This window comes from Lontra canadensis, unplaced genomic scaffold (assembly GCF_010015895.1).
Source record: "Lontra canadensis isolate GAN:19392208 unplaced genomic scaffold, GSC_riverotter_1.0 scaffold13, whole genome shotgun sequence".
Lineage (NCBI taxonomy): Eukaryota > Metazoa > Chordata > Mammalia > Carnivora > Mustelidae > Lontra > Lontra canadensis.
This window is the reverse complement of record NW_022631007.1, coordinates 23,679,674-23,704,766: the sequence shown is the minus strand read 5'-3', so window position 1 is coordinate 23,704,766 and position 25,093 is coordinate 23,679,674. Positions and strand designations below refer to the sequence as shown.

General features: G+C 36.2%; 1 protein-coding gene across 2 annotated transcripts in view; it reads right to left on the bottom strand.

The window, feature by feature from the left end:
- Positions 1 to 25,093, bottom strand: part of GALNT13 (polypeptide N-acetylgalactosaminyltransferase 13) — a 539,666-nt gene that overhangs the window by 23,465 nt on the left and 491,108 nt on the right. For both annotated transcript variants that reach the window (XM_032857833.1, XM_032857834.1), the window contains one exon: positions 15,277 to 15,375. In XM_032857833.1, the coding sequence (XP_032713724.1) occupies positions 15,277 to 15,375 (99 nt within the window). The remainder of the gene's footprint in view (positions 1 to 15,276; positions 15,376 to 25,093) is intronic.

Here is a 25,093-nt window from a genome sequence, read left to right as displayed (position 1 = left end):
TATAGATTTTTTAGTGATCTTTCAAGCTAAGCATTGTATTTCCTCCTCTACAAACGAGGAACAGGGTGCATGAAAAGATCAAACAGATTCCCCCACTTCACTCAGTTTATGGGAACCTGTCTTTGAAATACAGTCTATCAGCCCCCAAATCCCATGCTCTTCCACACACTTAACATCTGCTTCTTGGATATTTAAAGAATTAAACTCTGGACTATTCAGATTTCACTGTTTTTCCCTAAAGTGTCCATCTGATCCCATGTTCATATTTTTCCAGGATCTCATCTGATACCACATTACATTTAGCCATCAGGTCTCCTTAGCTTACTCTGACCAATGCTCAGACTGTCATCTTTTTGATGACTTTGATAGTTCTGAGGAACACTGTTTAGGTATTTTACAGACTGTCCCTCTGTGTGGGATTGTCTAATGTTTATCTTGTGGTTAGAATGTTTTTGAGACAATGACCATGAAGGTGAAGGACCATTCTCATCACATCATATCAGAAGTGTAGGGTGCCAACATGACTCACGATGCAGAGCCCTGGTCACTTACCCAAGGGAGAATCGGCCCTGTTTCTCCACCATGAAGTTATAACCCCACCACCAGCTTTCATGTTTTACTGTTTGAAAGCAAGTCAATAAGCAGAGTCCACATGCAAGGTGGGCAACAGAGTTAAATTCTACTTTCTGAAAGGGGGATTATCGACCTAAATTACTTGGAATTCTTCTTTACAGGAGATCTTAGAAATCAATTTTAACATGTCTCTAAAAACTTGAGTCTAAAATTGGGACCATATCTTTATATTAGATTGGTCTGTAACACACTAAGACTTGTGTAATAAATCTCGTTTGGGCCATTTGTTTCACTGGCAAGATGAAGACAAGTTCTCTTTAATAGATGGAATTATAATGTGACCACTTTTGCCACATAGAAGTGGCATTTGCTCTTAGCCATGTGTAAGACATGGATTGAACACTGGCCCCTGAGAGCTTTAAAGACCACTTTGATCATTCCTTGATGTTGCAATGAGCATAAAATGTGCTTCTGAATTTGTCAGGTTTATTTTATTTTATATTTTTGCAGAAGGAGTGTCTCTTAAAAAAATTCTGCATTTCCCCACCAGATGCACATGTTTTACTTCTTTTAAATATAAAGAGCATCCCCATATCTATTTAGAGAGTTAGCAGCTAGAAAGTTGGAGTAGGAATATACCTATCTGGTAGGTTTTCATTAGAAGACTAAGGTCTTTTATTAAAAACTGGAATGGACGCTAGGCTGTTTCTATGGTAACTTACTGAAGCCTTTTTTTTTTTCTTTAATGGAAAGGTATCAGTTCTGTATATACTACATGTGGCTCCTTGCTCTCTATTGGATCAAGTCCTTTGATAAAAGAATAAAAGAAATGAACTGAAAGAAAGTTATATAGTCTGTCCCTGCTTGTGGTGAAATTATACTTGGGTAATAAATAACAAGAATAAAAAGCCCTTTTCATTTTTGCCTGTATTCACCATGTCATTTTTAATAACAGAAGTTCACGTCCAAGTATTTTCATGAGGTTGTATTAGGAATAGGCTACAAGCTTTCTTTTGACCACCTTTGCAGTCTGAAAGCTCTTTGCTTCTTTTGTCCCTTCAAATCAAAATTCCCTTGCTTGACATTTACATTCTATTATAATCTTAGCTCTTCTACTTATAAAACTTAATGTTCCACTCTCCTCAGTCCAGGCCTTCTCTTCAGTTTGGACCAGTATCCCCGCTGTCCTTGCAGACACGCCATTCTCTGTGCTTACTGACAGCTCTGTGAAGCCTTTCAGACCCACTCCTATTCTTATCAGAGGTTTCGCTGAATGCCTCCTAAGGCATAGCAGTACACAGACTTTTTGTTTCAACAATGACTGTTTTGTATTCTCATTTGGATTGAGTATAGGGATTGTGTGCCTATTTGTTTATTTAGATTTCATCTTGTAAAAAAGTAGAAGTAGATTTAAACAGAATTTTACATATATATGTAACATACACACAGAGAGAAATAAGAGAGAAAAAATTCATCTGCATAAAAATGGTAATGTTTAAAAGAACAAAAGAATTCAAATAAGGCCAATATAAATATTTTGCCATAAGATATTATTAATTTTCTCTGGATAAACCAAAATATTATTAATTTTCTCTGGATAAACCATGTGTCTGGCAGCAAAAAAGAAAAGGAAAAATCTGTTTCTCAGGAGACAACTCTTCCTAATAATGCAGTATTAAATTCTCTTTGGGACACTCATGGAAGAATTCCATGTTATGTAACAAATAGCATCTTTACCAACTTCCCTATACACAAAAAAAGAATTTGAGTTCTGGGTATATTTTCATATTCCTCTTGGTGCCCATACATTGCTGGGTATACGTATGGTGTTCAAGGAATTCTTGATTAACAGAGTTTTTCTTTAAATCATTAGGTTTTGGTGTCTGACAGATTGCCTAAAATGTTCACATTGTTCTAAGACATTTTATATAAACAATTATATTATATATAATATGTATTATATATAATAAAACAATTATATATATAATTATATATAATATATATAATAAAATTTTATACATATATATATGTATTTATTTATTTATCCCCCCCTTAATTCTAGCTTTCTAAATTCATGTGTCTGCCCTTGGAACAAAGATTTCACAAATCATGTGGACTTGCTGCTCTTGCTTATCTAACAATAGGGATAAAGAATACTAGAACTGCTGAACATCTAGTTCAGCCATATCAATTACAGTATTAGAAACTAAAGGCCGAAAGGATAATGAACTTCTGTACAGCCACTGCTAAGAGCTGGATGTTTGTTTTTCCCCCTCTCCCTAATTGTTATGCTGACCCTAAAGGTCATGGCATTTGCAGGTAAGGTTTGTGGGAATTAATTAGTTTTAGATGAGGTCACGAGGGTGGAGTCCCAATGATGGGATTGGTGCCTTACAGGGAAAGGAAAAGAAAGGAGAGACCAGAGCTAGCTCTCTTTCTGTCACATGAAGACACAGCCAGAATGTGGCAGCATACCAGCCAGGCAAGTGTCCCTGCCAGAACCTGACCATGCTGGCACCCTGATCTGGAACTTTCAGCCTCCAGAACTGAGAGAGACATGTCCATCTGTTGTTGAAACCACCCAGTCTACGATCTTGTGTTATGGAAGCCTGAGCAGACTAAGATACGCAGAGAGCAATTTTGACACTCAGGTCTTCGGCCGTTATGTTAACTTCTTACCAAAACTGACTCAGATCAAGTATGATGTAGTATAATAAGGTATATGAAAAACGAAACCCATTTATGATACCTACTAGGGTTACTCTGAGAATCAAATTCTAATACATTTAAAGCATCTGATAAAGGTGTACTAGGGGAATAGTGTTCAATATAGAACAGATTCACCCCACTCACTGTCACAGGCTACTGGGACCAAAAATTCATGCTCTATTCTTAAAAGCTTTAAAAACAGAAATAACTAAACCAACTCATGCTGCTGATCTGTGCTTTAATTTAGTGTAGAATGCAATTAATCTTAGAAAAATATTTTACGCAAAGAAGGAATTATTGGTATATTTCTGTTTAAATAAAAATGATAGTTTTTAATGGTGAGAATAGATTATTAACTAGGACTGCCTACTAAAATGAGAGAGAACTGTTCATGGTTTATACAGAAAACCAATGACATTCCCATGATATCTGAGACACAATTCTTATTTATTTGACACAAAGAATATAGAATTCGGACCATTAAAATATAAAAGGCATTTTGTTGATATTTTGTCACTGCTGTTACACCTACATTTCTAACCATGCAAAATATTTATGGAATATATACTTACTCTAAAACATTTTGTTTTCTGTCACACAGATATGTAAGCTTGCCTTTAGTTGGTTTATCTTCATAATATCTTATATATGATAACTCTTTTCCTTTCTTTCTTTTTTTTCTTTGAGAGAAACAGAGATCAAGTGGAGGGGGTGGGGGGAGCAGAAGGTTAGGGAGAGAGAAAATCTTAAGCAGTCTCCACAGTCAGCCTGGAGCCCAGTGCAGGGCTTGATCTCACAACCCTGAGCTCATAACCTGAGTAGAAACCAAGACACTTACCTGACTGACTTACCCAGGTGCCCTTGATAACTCCTTTCAAAAACTGGTGAGTATTAACTAAGGACCACTTTAAGAATCTTGGTGCTACAAAAATATTATACTTGGCATTTTATCTGGCCATAATATTTACAGATTTTATAGATTTTTCCTTTTCCCAAACTTTATGTTTCCTTCCCTGGCACTGGTTAGTCAAGCAGCTGAATATGAATTTCTTCATATTCTTACCGATGCTTTATTGTGCTACCTTTTCTTTCCTGGAAAAATCAAGCTTTCATAGTTGAAAGAAAAACAGAAACCTAGAAATACCCTTACCTGTTACTTCTCTTCTATAGAATTTAATAACTATGATAGAACTAAGAACTCTAAGAAAAGGAGTTTCTTAGGTACAGCTTTGCTGTACCTAAGAAAAATCAAGCTTTCATGGTTGAAAGAAAAACAGAAACCTAGAAATACCCTTACCTGTTACTTCTCTTCTATAGAATTTAATAACTATGATAGAACTAAGAACTCTAAGAAAAGGAGTTTCTTAGGTACAGCAAAGCAAGTAATTTTAAGGATGGATTCTGCTTCACTTCCGGTGAATATAAAAATAGGCTAGCCCACACTATTAATTTAGAAATCATAGACATTATTTACCTTACTTAGAAGCTAATAAAATGGCTTTTACTACTAGATTGAGCCAAGATGAAATTATTACATCACTTGCTATAAACAGCTTTACATGATAAATTAAAATAATTATTTACATCCTCAGTGAAATTTAGGTACACATGTGGTCTTAGTGGGGATAAACAGGAGATCATTTCAAAGGACCTTAATGTTCTTTATATATAGTAGATTCCTGCATTCACATTATTATTTCTTTTAATATTAAATATAGAAATGTCAGGAGGAAGATTACTTGAACAAGGAAGCAGCTCAGAGTAATGATAAGACTAAGGTGTTGAGTCAAGAAGAATTATGCATAAATCAGGAGAAAAGCACTTAAAGATAAAACGGAGAGAGGAATGAGGTTCTGAAGATTGAAACAGCGCAGAGGGGAAAAAACTCTGCTGGGACTGAATGGTTGAATGCAGACAAGCTTATGTTAGTAATGTTAGCAGAAAGCTTGGAGTGTGTCTACTTCACATGGGCTGCAGGGGAGATAAACGGGAACTGCGGGAACAGACTGGTGCTGCTAACATTTTTCTTCTGCTAGAGTTTTGTGCTAATGGCTTACCCTTCTCCATAAGAAAAGCTCTACTGATGGTGTGAGATAACAGAAGGGGGTGGGTAGGTGTGTGTGTGGGGGTGTGTGTATTGGGATTTTATTAAACTAGTATTAAACTTTCTCCTTTATGAGAATTGTGATATTTAACTTTTTAAGGGAGGTTTTAAAAAAAAAAATCTGGGAAACTCATTAGTAAAATGTATATACATTTACATGAATTTCCCAAAGACCTTAAAGTATTTTAACATTTAAGCCCTATAGAAATTTAATTTTAAGCTCTTTAGAGCATAGGCTAATATGATACACTATAATTAATCAATTAATCAACAGGATAAATATTTCTTTTGTCCTGCTATGTGCAGTGACATACTTTGATATCATTGTTGTTTCCTAAGATGACTTATTTTTTAAGCTTTTATTTATTTATTTGAGAGACAGCGAGAGAGAAAGCAGGAGCAAGAGGGAGAAGCAGATTCCCCACTGAGCAGGGAACCTGACTGACCTAGAGCTTGATCCCAGAACCCTGAGATCATGACCTGAGCCCAAGACAGATGCTTAAGGGACTGAACCACTCAGGTGCCCCCTAGATGACTTCTCAGAGACTGGTGTCCCTTTAAGTTTAGTCTAGTGTCCCTCCTTGTTGCTATCTTTACCAGGAATCAGAGTAGAAATTTTTATCATTTCAACACTAGGAAGGTGGCTTGTTTTTATATTATTTACACAATGAATCATATAACCAATTTTGTACTTATTAGCTAGAAAGCTCAAAGCCAAAGGTTTGGCTTATTTAAATGAAGGTGGGATTTCAGGGCATTAATTTTAAGTACTTTACAGTAAAATAGTAAAAGTGCTTTCTAGGTTAACTTGCACTGCCAATTCTTCCAGAGCTTTTGAAAAAAATGTCAGATGATAGATATTAATGATCATTATGTAGAGTTATATAAGATTACACCCAGAAGAAAAGATAAATCTAAGAAATGGCCAATATTAGTGCTCATTTTATAGGAAACCTTAAGAAAAAAAAATTTCACAATCTCTGAGTAACTCCTACCAGGAAAAGAAAGGGGTTGAACACAACAGATTTGCTCTTTGTTTTTATGCCAGAAAACACTCCAACCAGGAAAACTAAGCAGAATCACATCCTACGTTTAAGTTTAAGTTCCTGCAAATTTCAATCATTTCCAGGCTTACCAGATATTCCTTTAACATAAATAATACTGCTCTCCTCCAGCTTGCATGTATCCAGCTCATTTAAACATTTAATGAATGGGACATGCTCCTTCTTTCCTCTTAGGCCATTTCATTTCACTTGCAAATTTACCCTGGTGATTTTAATTCTATTGTGCAAACTTTACTAAAAGGGGACCAAATTAATGTAGAAAGGGCTTCTAAGTAATTATAATATTGATAAAAATGCAAACTGTAAAGTCAATTCATTTTTGTTGAATGAATGTATTCATTACAATCTGTGAGTACATCAGAATGCATTACTAAAATAATAAAACTCTTTCTAGGAGAAGGTCTGTAATAAGGCCAGGAAGTATTTTTTTTACCCTCAAAATTTGTTTACTATCATAAGGTTAGATTCTTCTTAAATATAAGTCGTCACATTTTAGAGGAGGAGACATTTGTTTGAAAGTATTGATAAAACTTAATGATCTCTTCTTTACCTTGGCAGAACACACAGTTTTAATAAATGGCTAGCGTAAGCTTCCCTAAAGGCTTCCTACCTTGAAAAATGGCTGTGAATCATTTACTACAATAAATTACATGGAATGTTTCCATATGCTTTCTAGCTGTCTCCAAATGAGTGGCTCCAGGGATAAAGAGAACATTATAAATGCATTTGCTAAAATATTAGTATTTTTCCATCATTTGATATATTTTTTTGTCTTTAGAAATAATGAGTACAATACGCATGCTTTTTCCCCCTTTTGACTAAAAAGATATTGCAATTCAAAGGGAAACACTCACCACTGGATTTTTAAAAATTTTATACTGATATTTGTTATTAAAGTAAAATCGTTATTTTATAAATATATTAATCTTATATCTAATTACAGGTATATTTTATATAAATTTTAAATAAAAAATAGTGTCAGATATATGACCAATAAGACTAAGACCTATTTGCCAATTTTGATATTGGCTCCTTAAAGCAGATGTAAATGCCATTTAAAAAATTAGCAAGACAGGAAACAACATGTGTTGGAGGGGATGTGGAGAAAGGGGAACCCTCTTACACTGTTGGTGGGCATGCAAGTTGGTGCAGCCACTTTGGAGAACAGTGTGGAGATTCCTCAAGAAATTAAAAATAGAGCTTCCCTATGACCCTGCCATTGCACTACTGGGTATTTACCCCAAAGATACAGATGTAGTGAAAAGAAGGGCCATCTGTACCCCAATGTTTATAGCAGCAATGGCCACGGTCGCCAAACTGTGGAAAGAACCAAGATGCCCTTCAACGGACGAATGGATAAGGAAGATGTGGTCCATATACACTATGGAGTATTATGCCTCCATCAGAAAGGATGAATACCCAGCTTTTGTAGCAACATGGATGGGACTGGAAGAGATTATGCCGAGTGAAATAAGTCAAGCAGAGAGAGTCAATTATCAAATGGTTTCATTTATTTGTGGAGTATAACAAATAGCATGGAGGACAAGGGGAGTTAGAGAGAAGGGAGTTGAGGGAAATTGGAAGGGGAGGTGAACCATGAGAGACTATGGACTCTGAAAAACAATCTGACGGTTTTGAAGGGGCGGGGGGGTGGGAGGTTGGGGGAACCAGGTCGTGGGTATTGGGGAGGGCACGTATTGCATGGAGCACTGGGTGTGGTGCAAAAACAATGAATACTGTTACACTGAAAAAAAAAAAAGTACCTCATTAAAAAAGAATGGTACTTCTGCAACAAAAAGAGAAAGCATAAAAGCAAGCAATGATTGAAATATATAAACTCTTTAAAAGTCTGTACTTGAAAACACACCAGAAACAAAATATCAAATCTGAAAAAAAAATCTGGAACACGTATCATGGAAGGTAATAATCTCAATAAAGTATTTTTATAAGTGGAGAAGAGAAACAAGAGCTCCCTCAACCACCAATGAAAATGTAAGCAAAGATAAAGGCAAAAAGCTGACTAGAAAATCTAAAAAGTATGGATGTCAATTTTTAAATTGCTTAAATGCATTAGCATTAGAGATATGATTTTAAAAAGATAAAATGTTTCTTCCATACTAAATTGGCAAAGATGAAAACAGAATAAAGCAAAAATACAATGACTGTTTAGGGTTGTTCAGTCTGATCACAATCCTGGGGAGCAGGATTAGAAATCAATATAAATGCAATGAACATATATGTGGTGGAGAATCAGCCAGATTTAGATTCAAACAGGCTTTACCTCCTAATCATATTACCAGTCTCTCAGGGTTCCCATTAGACTCATGAGTAAAATCAGGATAGTAATAGTACGTACTTCATAGATTGTTGTGGGAATGAAAGGCAGATATATATGTAAAATATTTACCATAGTGCCTCTTCATAGCTTAGCAATTAGTCCCATTAAACTAGTAAAACCTTAAAAGGGACAACTTGTCACAATGTATTAAAAGCCTTATAATGTTGCAAAAGTTTTGACTTGTCCGATTTACTTCCAGTTTTTTTTTTTTATAAAGATTTTATTTATTTATCTGACAGAGATCAAGTAGGCAGAGAGGCAGGCAGAGAGAGAGGAGGAAGCAGGCTCCCTGCTGCGCAGAGAGCCTGATGCAGGGGATCATGACCTGAGCCAAACGCAGAGGCTTTAACTCACTTAGCCACCCAGGTGCCCCCAGACAGTATTTCTAAAGAAGTAAATAGAGATGCTTACAAGATTTTAGCTACAAGGTTATTGAGGAGCCTCACCTGTAACAGTAAAAATTCTGTAATGGAACTGTGTATTAAATAATAGGGATTAATTAAATAAGTTATAGTGTATCCATTCAAATATGACCTGTTCAGGTTAAGAAGTTGTTAGCCAATGGATAGCCAAGAAGTTAAATTATTTGGGTTTTAAACAGCATGTCTTAGGTTTGTGAATGGAGTGGTATGTGGTCAACAGTGCAAGTACACAGAACAATGTCAGTGAACTGCAGAGATATGAAAATGCACAGAGCCTACAGGGAATGGAAAAGTATCAGACATATGTCTACAGGACAAAAAAAAAAAAAAACAACAACACAAACTATTAGAACATCAAACGAGACTGTGCTGGGAAGTCAGATGAGGATGAAACTATGTGGGGTTTTGTATATATACATAACTAAGGAATACATAACTACACATAACTAAGGAATGTTTATGTAATTCATAGGGCAGTGGAGAATTGCTGGAGATTTTCATCAAATTTAATTATAAAGTGGTATATGTAGAATGTAAGCATGGAATTCCATATGATGTGTGGTAATAAGGAGGTTTTCTGATCACATAGGTCAAAGAAGTTAGAGGCCCTAGTTATAAACGGTCTTAGACATCAGAGTCAAGGTATATTATTTTCATGTTAATATGAGGATTGGGTGACCAACCAAACTTCAGAAATGTCTATGTTGGATTTAAATTTTGGATGCTTATGTGAAAGAGAAGAAAATGAGCACATTCTGAAAACAGCTAAGTTTGAGATGCCTGCAGAGATTCCCAGTAATTAACTGGCAAGAGATTCCAGTGTTTAGAAGAGAGGTTGGAGATAAAGATATAAATCTGAGGTATTAGCATCATAGGAGACATGGAACTGCTTCCAGGAATCAATTTCATCTTTTCAGAAGTAAAGAGAAGACAATCCCATAACTTCCAGTAATACACATTCTACACGGAAACTCTAAGTTCTTCTTTCCCATATACACATACACACACATATGTATATAAATATATATTCAAGTTTTAATCAAATTCCTATTTATTTTCATTCTTTTGAAAGTGTTTAATGTTCATCACATTATTTGTGAATGAAAGCATTTCAAGAACAGATAGGAATGGACTTTCTAATTATGTCATTATTGTTTGAAACAGAAGATTTTTATTACTAAGGTTCTAAAAGAATACCTCAAAAAAAAAAAAAGAGTACCTCAAGATGATCAAATGTTGAATGTAATAATGATTCTACACTTGGTATCTTATTTTTACAGTATTCTTGCTACAGAAACTTCCAAGCATTCTTTCATTTTCTTGACTAGTTTTTACTAGGTGCCTACCATATCCCAAGCCCTGGGTGGGGTGGAGGGAGAGCATGTTGAGTATTTGAGTGTTTAAGTGTTTAAGAAAAGTATTTCTGGCAACTACTGAAAAGTAAGTTTCTTCCTGATATCTCCAAGAACATTAAAAAAATAATAATAACAAAACTCCCATGCAAGGGGAAATGGTTAAGGGATAGTTGTCAACAAACACAAAACACCTTCATTTAGAAATGAAACCAAGTGGAAATGCTAAAAACAAAACAAAACAAAACAAAAAAACAGTGTTAACATCTCATGAATTTTGTGCAAAAGCAAGAGTGAGAAACTTGAATATTTTATATGGGTTGGGGCTACTTTTAAAAATTTTAAACAAAATAACCATAAAAATAGATACTGCTTCCATAGTAACATAAAAGAGTAACAATAAAACACAGGGAAGGTAGCTCTGAGAATAAAGTCCCAAAATTGTTCTTTTCTAAAGTAAGTAAAAAATGTAAACATCTCCTTAATGAGGGACGAACTAGGATCAATCATCCAAGAAATATTGAATTCCATCAAAGTATAAATCATAGTAGGCTTTTATGTGAAGGTTTAATTTTTTCATAATATATATTAAAACAACAGGAGAAGCAGTTCATTTTATTAAACTTAACAATACCATAGGAAGTGTGTGCATTTACCTTGCCTCTGGCATTAGCTATGGAATGAACACTTCTATTTTCTTACAGAGAAAAGAGAAACAATTGAGAATAGAAACCGAAATACGTAAAGAGAGTAATTAATGTCAATAGAGCAGTGTATGTCCCGAGTGTCCAGTATATGCCAAGCTAGTGTTAGTAGTTATATAAATTTCACTAAATCTTTAGAGGAAAAAAAGAAAATTGGGGGAAAGTCTTTAACCCACTTTATAAGTAGAATAGTAAACCTAAAAAATATTAAGTAATTTACCATAAATGACACAATTAATCAAGTCAGAGCAATGCTCTAAAATAATACTCTTTTGGGACACTGGGATGGCTCAGGTGGTTAACGTCTTTGGCTGAGGTCATGATTGAAGGGTCCTGGGAAGGAGCCCCATGTCAGCGGGGAGCCTGCTTCTCCCCCTCCCAATGCTACTCTCCCTGCTCATGTTCTCTCTCCCTCTCAAATAAATAAATAAATAAATAAACAAATAAATAAAATCTTAGAAAAATAAAATGCTACTCTTTTATTCTCAATAGTTTAATTTTCTCTATTTTTATTTGTTTAACTCTGAAAGTAATACGTATATACAGAAAAATGTGGGGTAAAAAGTAAAGTTTCCCATTCCAACTCCTTCTTCTCACCAGAGATAATTATACTGCAGAGAAATTTGTATGCATTTCTAACAGATTATATTGCATCTATACAAATATAGATATTATAGATTATAGAGAAAAACATTCACATACATTGTTCATAAATGAGGTAATTCAAAGTAAGTTTTATTATGGATTTTCCCCCTCTTTTTCAGTTTTCCATGACAATACTTATAGACCTCTTTCACTCAATTTGGTGACTGGAGTTTTCAATACTATGGATGAGCCACAATTTATTTAAACATTCCTGTCTTGGTAAATATTTAGCTGTGTCCATTGCTCTGTTACAGCAAAAAGGGGTCCTATAAACTTTCTTCTATGCTTATCTGTAGACATCGATAACTAATCATGTAGATGTAAAAACTCTGGTTTTAATTTCTACCTTGTATTAAGTTGACAGTGTAGAAACATCAGAATATACGTAGGTATGGGTTTTTACTTATTGTTTGTTCCCTTTATTTATGAATCCCTAAGACTGGTGTCTTTATATACTTCCAGTTACCATGACAATAACACTATTCTATGGCAATGTCTACGTAGTACTATGGTATAAGTCTATTGTTTTTTTGTTTTTTTTTAAAGATTTTATTTTTTATCTGAAAGAGAAAGAGAGAGATCACAAGTAAGCAGAGAGGCAGGCAGAGGGAGATGGGGAAGCAGGCTCCTAGTTCAGCAGGAAGCCCAATGCAGGGCTTGATCCCAGGACCCTGAGATCAGGACCTGAGCCGAAGGCAGAGGCTTAACCCACTGAGCCAACCAGGTGCCCCAAGTCTATTGTTCTGACTGTGAATACTTTCATCTATTTACCTACTGTTAGTTATTAGTTACCTACCATATCCCAGGCCCTTGGCCAAGTATTAAAGATGAAGAGAAGAATAAGACATAGTCCCTGATAATAAGAAGGTTATGGTAGAGTGGCATAACTTCTTTCTAGGTATTTGAACACTTGTAAATGAGTAATGTTGTTTTTCACATTTATGATCCAGGTGTTTTATGTCATTTAGACAAATACAGGTATGCCTGGCTGTATTTTTTAATATTAATTATGGCAACTTAAAAATCAATGAGCATAATTCATCTAGATTATCTTCCTTTTCATTTCCTATCTTCATTTTCATCTGCCTTAGAATTAGGATGAAATCATAAATACTGTGTTTTTTTGGAATTCTGTAGGTCATCATGGTGCAGATAATCAGTTGACTTTTTTCATCAGCTGATGAAACACATTCTGGAGACAGTTCTACATGTCCACCCAGTATCCATGGTAAATGAACGGTAAGGACATTTACACATGTAAGGGTAGTAAAATATTCTGTGTTTTTGTGCTACAGGTATTCAAGTAACATATTTATGGCCAAAGAGACTTACAGGGAGGGGGGTAAAAAGCCTTTAGGAAGTTTTGTTTTTCCCAGTAAAAGGTCAGTCATGACTACTGCAGTTCTCTACCCCAACTTCTTCCTGCCCTGAATGTGGATATGATGTCTGGAGTTTCAGCAGCCCTCATGTGACCAGCTGATGATAAAAGTTAATTTTAAGGACTGAAGAATGGAAAGTTAGAAAGTTTTTGATTTCTTGACAAAGTCACTGAAGACCTGAACAAATGTCAAGAGTTGACTACGTTCAGATCTCTTACTTCCATTTGTGAAAAAATTAAACTCTGCATAGTTAGACCACAAACAGTTAAGCTGTTGGCCATTTCCAAATGAATTCACTGGAATTCTATTGGTTTTGGTAGTAGAGGTCTCTCACATTCATTGTGAATCAATATAAAAGCTGGACCATTTGTGAATGCTCTGCCATTGTTCTGTCTGTATTGTTTTTTCCTATTATTCTCTTCATGAAGTTATTTTTCCATGCTGTAATTTAGAAAGTTTGATTTAAATATTTTTCTGCTTAAGTTGAAATTTTAGAACACTAATTAGGATTTTAATAATTTTTTTTTTTTAAAGAGGAAAATTTAATTTTTGAATGTTCTCCATTTAATCACACAGGTCCTATTTGAAGTATGGGGTCAAAATGCAACAGGGCTACTGCTTTTTCCCTGGAGATTTTTTTTTTTAAACATACAATGTATTATTTGTTTCAGGGGTACAGGTCTGTGATTCATCAGTCTTACACAATTCACAGTGCTCACCACAACAAATGCCCTCCCCAGTGTCCATCCCCCAGCCACACCATCTCTCCCAACACCCTCCCTCCAACAACCCTCGGTTTGTTTCCTGAGATTATGAGTCTCTTATGTTTGTCTCCTTCTCTGGTTTCATCTTGTTTCATCTTTCCCCTCCTTTCCCCTATGATCCCCTGTCTTGTTTCTCAAATTCCTCATATCAGTGAGATCATATGATAATTGTCTTTCTCTGACTGACTTATTTTGCTTAGCATAATACCCTCTAGTTCCATTCACATCCTTGCAAATGGCAAGATTTCAGGTTTTTTTTGATGGCTACATAGTACTCCATTGTATTCAGCCGCATTACCAATATAACCATGATGTTGTGCTGCATAGAATAACTTTTACTTCCTAATTTCACTCTAATACACTAGATGAAGAACTCACTGATGTGTTTCTCCTCAATTTTTTGGACAACTTGTCTATAAAGGATTAGCTACCTCAAACTCTGTTATGAATTCCTACAAACTCTAAATTCTGCCTCTCAAAATGGCCACGACAGTAGGGCTGCTCTACCCGAAGGTTCAGGGCTAGGCAGCCTCCACATAACCCACCTTGCCAAGCCACTGTCAAACATTTTATTAAAGAGAGTACAAGGATCCCTGTTATAGTCCGACAGATCTCTGATAACTGGACAGCAACACACAAAAAGGTTGGCCTAGACTTTTAATCAACCATCAGTTTTGTTTAAACACTTCATTTTTACTTGGTTCAAAGGGCATCTTCAGAGAGCCAAAGTGCAAATCTAACAGATGTGCTTATCACGCATTTTCAACTTTACTGAACCTCAGAAATTTATAGAAAACATGATATATATAAACACTTAAAAAAGAAATTTAGAATAATCACTGTTGGAAAACATCACTGTTCTTGAGGGATTATTTTATACTACTTGGTTAATAGAATAAAACATACTGTTCATTTGCTCATATATGGTGAAATGAGATCAGTCAAAAATATTTGGCTATCTTCATTAATTGGGCTCACTTATTAAATTCTATTTATTTAAATGCTATAGTATTTATTTATTAAATTCTGTAGTGTTTTCTTAAGATAGTGGGATTAATAAGATAGCCAAAGTTGTTCTTGATTTGAATGTCCATTAATTTCCTAAGCTAAGACTTTACTGTTATTGGCATGTGAGTCATGGTTTACTGTGACAGTTTTCACAGCAATACTTTCCCCCCAAAGATGAACTTGATTAAAAAAAAAAAAGAGAGAGAGAGTTTACCTGATTTCCTCCCATACCATGACAGTTGAATATACCCACTTTTTCATTTTCCTTGCGGCCCATGTTGTCTAAACACTGGTTGGTTTCAACATTTCTTATCTAAAGGAAACACACAAAAACAGAAGTCAGATAGTGATTTAAGTGAGAAAATCTTCCTGGTGTTATCAGATTGTATATTGATAATGAGATGATGCATGTTTGCCAGGAAATTTCCCCAAGAAGAACACACTGTTTTAAATATTTATTTTTCCATGTCCAGTCTTAATTTTGTGTCAATTTCTATCTCCTACGGTAGTAAATGTGAACAGCAATGGCATTGTCATTAGCATCTAATCAAGAGGCACTCCTCATTTATAGCACAGTATCAGAGAAAGAGGAAACATTACAAATTAGTCATTCTTCTCCATATCCTCTTAAAATTAGGACAGTTGCCAAATTCCGCTCAAAAAACCAGTCTATTCTTGAACTCCTATGGTACCATATGCAAAGGAATTGAAACAAATTGGTTAAATATTCAAATTAATGTGTTTTTAGGTTGTTTTATTACTAGATGTTCCATCCTGTTAGTAAAGATTAATTATTGTTTATTTCTGTAGCTAAAACATAGTCATACATCTTTTTTCATTCCTAATGCCAAACTTAATGGAAAAGAGTTGACCCTAAGAAAAGCTATTACAAGACTAAATGGTAATTTCACATTAAAAATCCCTTAAAAACAAGATTAAACTGCCAACTGCAAACATAAGATTCTTGGTTTATACTCAAATACTGCATTAGTTCCATAATTAACATAATGTTAATACGTATTTGAGACACATGTAATTACAAAAGCCATTCACTGAATTTAAAGATGCTAAAATTACTAAATCAAGCACAAATGAATAATAAAAATGGCATTTCTAAAAAATGGAATGTTTTTAATTTCTTCTATTAGTTTAAACCCCAAGTATGTATCGATATCTGTCCACTCTGTTTCTGAAAAGTTCTTATCTCTGACTCTTCTTAGAACATGCATATTTCACTGTTCACTCATACATTACTTGCATGTATCTGTTTAGTTATCTACGCTTTAAGCACTCATTTCTTCATATTGGCAAATTAATAAGATCAAAAACTTCTCAAGAGGATGGATTAGGTATATAAGAATCACTTTTTTTTGTATGATGCAGAGCCCCAAAGTCAAGTAATGGCTCCTGGAGTTGGGAAAAATGGTGTGATCTGCATTAAGGCCCCAGTCAGCAACTGAGAAGAGTGGGGACCAGAGTTCATACTTTGCAAGTATTGGAAAGAACTGAGCACAACTGTCAAGCCCTGTTCCAATGCCTTGAAATTTAGAGCAGGATTATAGATGCTCCCATGGAGAAATCTGAGCAGCAACCCATTAGAAAGGGCAGAACACACCGTGACTATCAAAGAGAAAGGGGGGGTGCTGAGTGGCTCAGTAGCTTAACCTTCAGACTCTTGGTTCCAGCTCGGGTCCTGCACAGAGTCCCTTGTCCTGCTAAGCAGAAAGTGTGCTTCCCTTCTCCCCTTCCCTCTGATCACCAGCTCCCCCCCCAAAAAACATGTGCACTCTATTTCTAAAATAAATAAATATTTTAAAAAATAAAGAGAAAAGTTACAAGCCTCAAGAAGAAAAATGCTGTTCAAGTTCCATACTTGAACTTGATAACTTTGGGTTATCTGGTGTAGGTTGGTTCAGGCACTGGAGGATACCGAGCCTATACGCAAAGGTTAAAGATTTTTCGGGACCTGTAGCTAGGACAGGAGTGAGAAAGGTAACAACTGATAGATGATGCTGTATATCAGTCTGTTTATGTTTCACATAATCTAATCAGTATGTCACATATAACTTTATTTCTAAGTCCTTTATATGAACTTTTCTTGTTAACATTTCACAAAAGACAGACTTCTTGAGAAACAGTAAAATGATGTATTGTTATTTATTAATCTAAAAAAGTATGGGAGAGTGTAAACAATAATATTTACAGGAATAAATATCTCATAAAATGATTAATTCACCTTTACATGTAATCTATGCAATCTGATTCAAAGGACCTTGGCTAGATTGATGGTACTTGAAAAAATACTAGTTAATAATTACAGGGGCTAGAAGCAGAGTCATTTATAAAATTTTGTCTCTTTGCTGAATGACAGAAGATTCAAAGCCATTTTCAGGCCAGTACATACTCTGACAGAAGCATTTCAAAGAGACATGATAGATTCATATCAACCTACTTTTTGACAAATTAAGCACAGAACAAGAAGGCTTCCAAAGTATTTTGTCCCCAGTAAGAGTCTATTATTTATTTTTTTGAAGAATTTATTAATTTATTTGACAGAGAGAGAGACAGCAAGAGAGGGAACACAAGCAGTGGGGAGTGGGAGAGGGAGAAGCAGGCTTCCTGCGGAGTGACAGGTGGCTCGATCCCAGGACCCTGGGATCATGACCTGAGTGAGCCAAAGGCAGGTGCTTAACAACTGAGTCACCCAGGTTCCCATTATCTATTTTTTTTTAAACATTTTATTTATTTATTTGACAGACAAAGACCACAAGTAGGCAGAGAGGCAGGCAGAGAGAGAGGAGGAAGCAGGCTCCCTGCTGAGCAGAGAGCCCGATGTGGGGCTTGATCCCAGGACCTGGGATCATGACCTGAGCCGAAGGCAGAGGCTTTAACCCACTGAGCCACCCAGCTGTCCCCCCATTATCTACTTTTTATAATAGATACACTTGGTCTACAGCCTCTCTTATGAATGAATGCACTCATTCACTCAACAAATATTGCTGAGAATATGTATACTTCATGTACCATTTAAGGTACTGAGGATACTGAAGTGAACAGAATAAACCTAGTCCATTCCCTGGAGTTTGTATTTTAGAAGAAAAGAGTGTGTTACACAAATACATCCCTAATATAACAGAAGATCAAGAACTTCTGTGAAGAACTAACAAGCACATAAAGAGCAGACAAAGTACTATACTATATCAGATAGGCGATTAGGAAAGACCACTTGGAGAAAACAATACTTGAAAAGATACCTTAGTAAATTGAGAGAGCAGCTGGATTTCCATGTGTATGGAACAGCATTCCAGAGAGAGGGAATAGCCAAAGGATGCTCTCTGAAGCTGAGAAAACTGGCTGAAATAAGCTAGCAATGAGGCAGGGTATAGTGAACAAGGGTGGAGAGAGGTATCCAAGACCAGATCATGTAGGAAATAATAAGTTTCTACACATGAGGATGACTATTAATAGCTTATGCTGGCTGCTGTGTGGAGAGCAGATTAGAGGGAGGCAGGAATGGAAGCAGAGAAACACTTAAGGGGACTCTCACAGTCATTCCAGCTAGAGATGGTGGCTACTTGAACTAACAGGATAACAGCAGAGGAGGATAGATCAAATTTGGGATATTTTTACTTTAAGATTTATTTATTTATTTAGTTTCTAGAGAGAGAGAGAGACAGCGCAAGTGCGTGTGGGAGGAGGGGCAGAAGGGGAGGAAGGGACAGAGGGAAAGAATCCCAAGTAGATTTGCATGGAGCCCAGAGCCTGGAGCTGGAGCCCAAGGGTTGGGGTGAGGTGGGGGGGGGTGGTTGGGACATGCTCTTAGGACCCTAAGATCATGACCTGAACTAAAACCAAGAACCTGACGCTCAACCAACTGAGCCACCTAGATGTCCCAATTTGGGATGTTTTTAAGATAGAACCAAGTAAGACTTGCAATTGAATCTGACATAAGCTATGAGAGGAGGAAAAGAGATCAGGAATTTTGCTTGAGCAAATGGACAAATGATGTTTCCATTTACTAGGAACAATATCCTGATTTCCTGCATGTTGATAAATATATCTGTAGCCTTTGTATTAGAAAATCAATTTGGTATATATGAAGTCCTTGGCTCACCATTTATTTCCTTGAGTATCTTTAAAATGTTATTGCTATTTACTTCTAACACAAGTAGCTGCTTTTGGAAAGCCTGACGATACTCTGGTTTTCTTTACCTTATTCTTTTTTATAAATCTCTATTTGCTTGAATGCCAAACTGATTTTTTTTTTTTTTAAGTTCAATAGGTTTACCACAATGTATCTTAATATTGTTCATTCTGGATCACTCTTTCAGATAGATAGCATTCCTTTTCTTTTTTTTTTTTTAAGATTTTATTTATTCATTTGACAGATAGAGATCACAAGTAGGCAGAGAGGCAGGCAGAGAGAGAGGAGGAAGCAGGCTCCCTGCTGAGCAGAGAACCTGATGAGGGTCTTGATCCCAGGACCCTGGGATCATGACCTGAGCTGAAGGCAGAGGCTTTAACCCACTGAGCTACCCAGGTTCCCCAGCATTCCTTTCCAATATGCAGTTTCAATTTTATTTCAGGCACATTTTCTTTAATTATAAGTATTAATGTTCACTTTGTCTTGTTACTTTGTTTTTTCTCACTAGGAAATCTATTATTTTGGATCTTGTTGCTTATCTCTCTATATGCTATCTTCTATTAAAAGTGGATTATTGAGGTTTTGGGGTTACTGACTCATGTGATGTTTCAAATTTAGCCTTTGTTTCTAAATGAATTCCTTCTTTAATTTCTAAATCCTTACTGCATTTCTGGCCCTTATTTCAGAGGTATTTCTAAATTTGATTTATAGTGTTCTTTTGTACATTTTATCAATATACAATTTCTTTTAGCTTGCTTTGAAATATTAGATTGCACATTTTCCATCTATGAGCACAAAGCTTTGGTGTCCTTGCCTTGTTTGTAGAGAGATCATCTTCCTCCTTATTTTCTTTATTCTTATTGTGGCCAGTCTCTTCCACTATCGCTGCTGTTCTTATTGTTGGATGGGTCCAATTCTCCTGGTCTTTTAAGAGACGGGTTTGATCAGGAGACCATTTCTTTCTTTTCTGTTTTGGGCAATCACCTGGCATCTTTAAAATTATCCTGTTGCCTGCTTCCCAAGTCCGTGCATTCCCATTTAGTTGGTAGAGGGTATAATTTGGCCATTGGGGCTTTAAATTCTTCCCCAGGTAATTTTTTTTTTTTTTTTTAAGATTTTATTTAGTTGAGAGAGCAGGAGAGCACAAGCAGGGGCAAGGGTAGTGGGAGAGGGAGAAACACGCTCCCCACTGAGCAGGAGGCTGGATGTGGGGCTTGATCCCAGGACCTTGGGATCATGAACTAAGCTGAAGGCAGATGCTTAACCCACTGAGCACCCAGGTGCCCCTCCACGGGTAATTCTAATGTGCAGTGAAGTTTAGCAATTACCATTCTGGAGGGAGGTGTGCAGTGTCTTGATGTTAAATGGTGACATTACAATTACAATCACTTTTTCTTTTTAAAGTAACTTCTTTTTCAGTGGGTCCCTTGGGAAAGCTTTTAGAATGTACTTCTGCTTGGCCTCACCCTCATAGATTATGATCCAAATGGTCTGGAGTAGGACCAGGAGAGAGCATAAAGCTCTTCAAATGATTTGAATGTATATTCAGGGTGGAAACCCCTCGGACCAAGAGCATACAATGGAGTACTTGCTAGCTGAAGGCTTAGCTATTTTGTGACTCAGTCTGAAAATTCTGGATGCTGGTGGAAAGAAAGGGAGGTTTTCATAGTAAAGCTGATTCCTTTTGTACCCAGTGGGGAAGCTGAAGGGCAAAGGTTTCCAGCTGTCCCTGACAGGAAAGGTTTACACAGGAGACCACTTCTAACTTTGCAAGTCTAGCTCTCCTGCTCCTGCACTTTTCTGAAGAGTTGAAAAAAAAAATGCCTTCTATTTTTTGAGATCTCTGGGTTCTGTTCATTGCTCCTATTTTCATCTGGACCTCCCATTTTCTTTGTCCCTATTGTCTCTACAAATATTATCTCAATTGTGCTTTACTCCTTGAAGTTTCTCCTAAGAAGAATTTCCACTAGTGAATTTTAAGACATCCCCACAGGCCTCAGGGTGCTCAGGCCTTCAGACATTAGAAAGGAGACTTTTCACTGACTTACAAATTGGATTGTATAAAAACACCTCTCCTAGTTTCAGCTACTATTCTCAAACTGGCCTGAAGCAATTTCTCGTGAGTATCTGTTGGCAATTTGGGTGTAATCTGGTCTCATTTCTATCAGGCATCTCATCACTTTCCTTTGCTTTCCTTCCACAGAGTATCACATGGCCATGAAACTGACAGCTCATATTTTGGGATTTGTGAGAATACCTGTCACCTGATTTTGTGGTCAGTGTTTTTCATTGATTTTTGGTTTGCTATCCTGGATGCACTTTCTGTTTTAACTATGTCACTGCTGCTAATATATTTTTTTTTTTTTTTCCAAGACAGACTGATTTAGGGACTTCATGAAAAGAATCTTGTGCTATTTTGGATGTGTTCTAACTATTCCACAAAATGGTTTGATCATTTCTGGCCATGTAATATTCTGTCCCTTAGGATATAGCAGGGGCTAAGAAGATACAAAACAGAAACTCAAGTCAAAGCTGGTGAGGTTGGCTAGACTTGTGATCTGGGCTAAAAACAAATAGGACTCAGGGGTTCAGGATAATTGTCAGAATGAGATGAGGTGACTAACACTACCACAACCACCAATAATAATAATTAGCAATTGTACTTGTATGTGTTACGTGCTGTTCTCAGCACTTATATATAATAGGTAATTTACCACCAACCTATTACCCCCATTTCATAAATGAAAACATTAAGATACAATGAAGTTAAATAATTTGCCCAAATAAGGAACTGAAAGTTATTATAATTCTGACATTCAGACAGGCAGGCAGTATTTGTCAGAAAGGAGGTGTGGAAGGAGCAAGAAGGGTTGGGTTGTAGCTAACCTGAGTAAAGGTTTCAACTGGTCATTCAGATAATAGTGAAGACACATGGAACAAGGAACATGAAAGCAGGCTATGATCAGACCTAGGGGACCAAGTCTACATGCTAAGTGCCACACTCCTGGGCTGAGGTCATGTAAATAATTTCTGGCTATGGCCAGGATGACATTAGGCACAATAGGATAAGACATAGAATGTCAGGAACAGGAGTTATCAAAGCCAACTAACTAACTAACTAAATAAATAAAAGAGACACTTCATCTAAATAGAGACAATATCAAAAGGTTTATGTCGGGGTGCCTGGGTGGCTCAGTCATTAAGCGTCTGCCTTTGGCTCAGGTCATGATCCCAGGGTCCTGGGTTCGAGACCCACATCGGGCTTCCTGCTCAGCGGGAAGCCTGCTTCTCCCTCTCCTGCTCCCACTCCCCCTCCTGAGTTCCCTCTCTCACTGTCTCTCTGTCAAATAAATAAATAAAATCTTTTTAAAAAAAAAGGTTATGTCACTAGAGCTATAATATTCATACTTTAAAAAAAATGCATGCACACTTAGAAGGCAGGTTAGTGTACATTAGGTTGTTCTCAAGTCAATGAAACCAAAACTATAGGAAATCTGCTATATTGTCTTCAAAATATAAAAATGGTCATAAATGTGTACTGACAATCCTCATCAAGCAAATTTTACTGCAAATTATGATACTGGCATACAGAAAGGTTCAGTCTATGCTCCTTATATTTGAGATGCAAAGGATGATTTGATTTAGGATGATCTCGTGTGATTTTCCAATCAGAACCTTTCTAAGAATACCCTGGGAGCTCACAGAATGTTATTTAAGCAAAAAAGCGAATTTTAGAAAAGACCCTGATCTTGTCACTGGTACCATATTATCTGACAACACCAATTACTTGGCCATGCCAGTAACTCTGAGAAAAATCTAGGCAAACAACCACTGATGATCTCTCATTCATTAGAAATTCCTTTCAGATTTTGTTTTATGACCTGTATCCACATAAGTAGAGCATACTGGTAGTTCTCAAATCTGGAAAATTCTTTCGAATCATTCTTTATGTTATGGTATAGATTTGACTATGTGGCATAGGGCCAGCTTAGTTTTAACTTTAATTATTGTCTACTTTGAGATGCCTTTGTTTACACATAATCTTTTATTGCTTGAAAACAATTTTTAATGACATAAAATTGAGATATTTTTCCCACTTGCATTTTTATGTTTGAAATCAGCAAGCCTTTTTATAAATTTTTCTACTCAGCAGCATCGTTGGTAATGTTCTTACCACTTAGTTTGTTCATTAGCTCATGCTCCCTCTGCTGGATTGTAACAGCAAGAAACAACGAGAACTCTCAATTTAAAAAAAGAGGCATATACTCCCCCTCAGCCTCATACCTTTGCATTTCAAAACCAATATGTAAAATCCATTCTAAAGATAATAATCTAAACTTAAACTAGCTTTTTTTTTGTTTTAATTACTCCAACACATGCTTATCCTTCAATTGCACATTATGTTACTCATTATCATTATTTTACATATGTCAACCTCGTTTGGTTTCTCTTTACTTGAAGAAAATAGGCACATTTGCAGTGAATTCCAGTTTAATGTTAATGTTTCCATATTATAATTGCTCTAGTGAATATGCATTTAAGTATATTTTCTCTTTACCAAATTGTGCATAAATCAGAAGGATGGGTGCAATATCTATGTATTTAACAAATGCAAGCTGACTGCTTATGTAGACCGAGGTTAAAAATGCCCTGCTTGGGCCCCAGGAGGGCTCAGTCAGTTAAGCATTAGACTCTTGATTTCAGCTCAAGTTATGATCTCAGGAGTGTGAGATCAAGCCCTGAATAGGGCTCTGTGCTTGGCATGGAATCTGCTTAGGATTCTCTATCTCCCTCTGCCTTGCTGCCCACCCCGCACCCCAGGGGCTCTCTCTCAAATAAATAAATAAATAAATAAATAAATAAATAAAATAGAAAGCCCTGATTAATTACTACAAGATTTAAAAGTTCTGGTTACATGATAGACTAAGCCCTGTCCAACACACACACAAAGTAAAGAACATGAAAAATTGAACATTTACATTTACTTTAGTGGATAACAAAAACAAGCAACAATAATACTGGGAGAATTCAGTAAATGCCCAACTAGCAAAGAGTATGTTACCAATTGTTTGTGCCAATATCTACCTGAGTAATAAAATTATAATTAATTCTAGTCTAATGATCAGCAGTGTGAAGTAAAAAATATTTTTTCAGGTGATAAACTCACTCACTTTGTTCACAGATGGGCTACACAGCCCAGCAGTCTTTAAAGTTAACATCTGATGAAGATTAACATCTTTTTTTTTCTGTACATAAGCCTGTTCAGTTACACTAGGTTGAAAATTAACTACTGGGTCACAAAGAGTTTGTGAAATAGAATTGTGGGCAAAGAGAATGCTCTGATTCATGTAAGTCGTCTAAAAGAAGCCTTCCTCGCTGGTTATCCTAGTGAAAGGTCAGGAATTTGCGAATCTATTAATAGATCTCCTGATTACCAACAGAGGGTAAATCTCTAAGCATTTTCATGTCTGAATTTGGCAGTCACTGATGGTACCCTTAATCCCTGCGGCCGAGTGGCTTCAAGTGCCTATTTTTAGTTACATAAATTTGCTTTTTAACAAAATTTATGGAATACAGTACCAATATGTACCAGAATCTTAACTAGTTGTTACGGTTAAAGGGTACAAAAGGAAAAGGAATTCTGAGCTTGAGTAGGTAATCCGAAACGCAGAGACTGATGTCTAAACACCTTTGAAGCAAGATGTAAATCGTAAGCAAACGTGAACCGTTAAGCCCCAAGAGTTAAGTCATTTGGCTACAGAAATTCACTTCTCCCTGTTGCCCTACATATCTCACAATACTTCTTTTTTTTTTTCCTCAAAATTCTGGCCTGTCATAGGCCCCCAAATATGAAGCATTATGACTTTAGAATCCCCATTTTTCAATC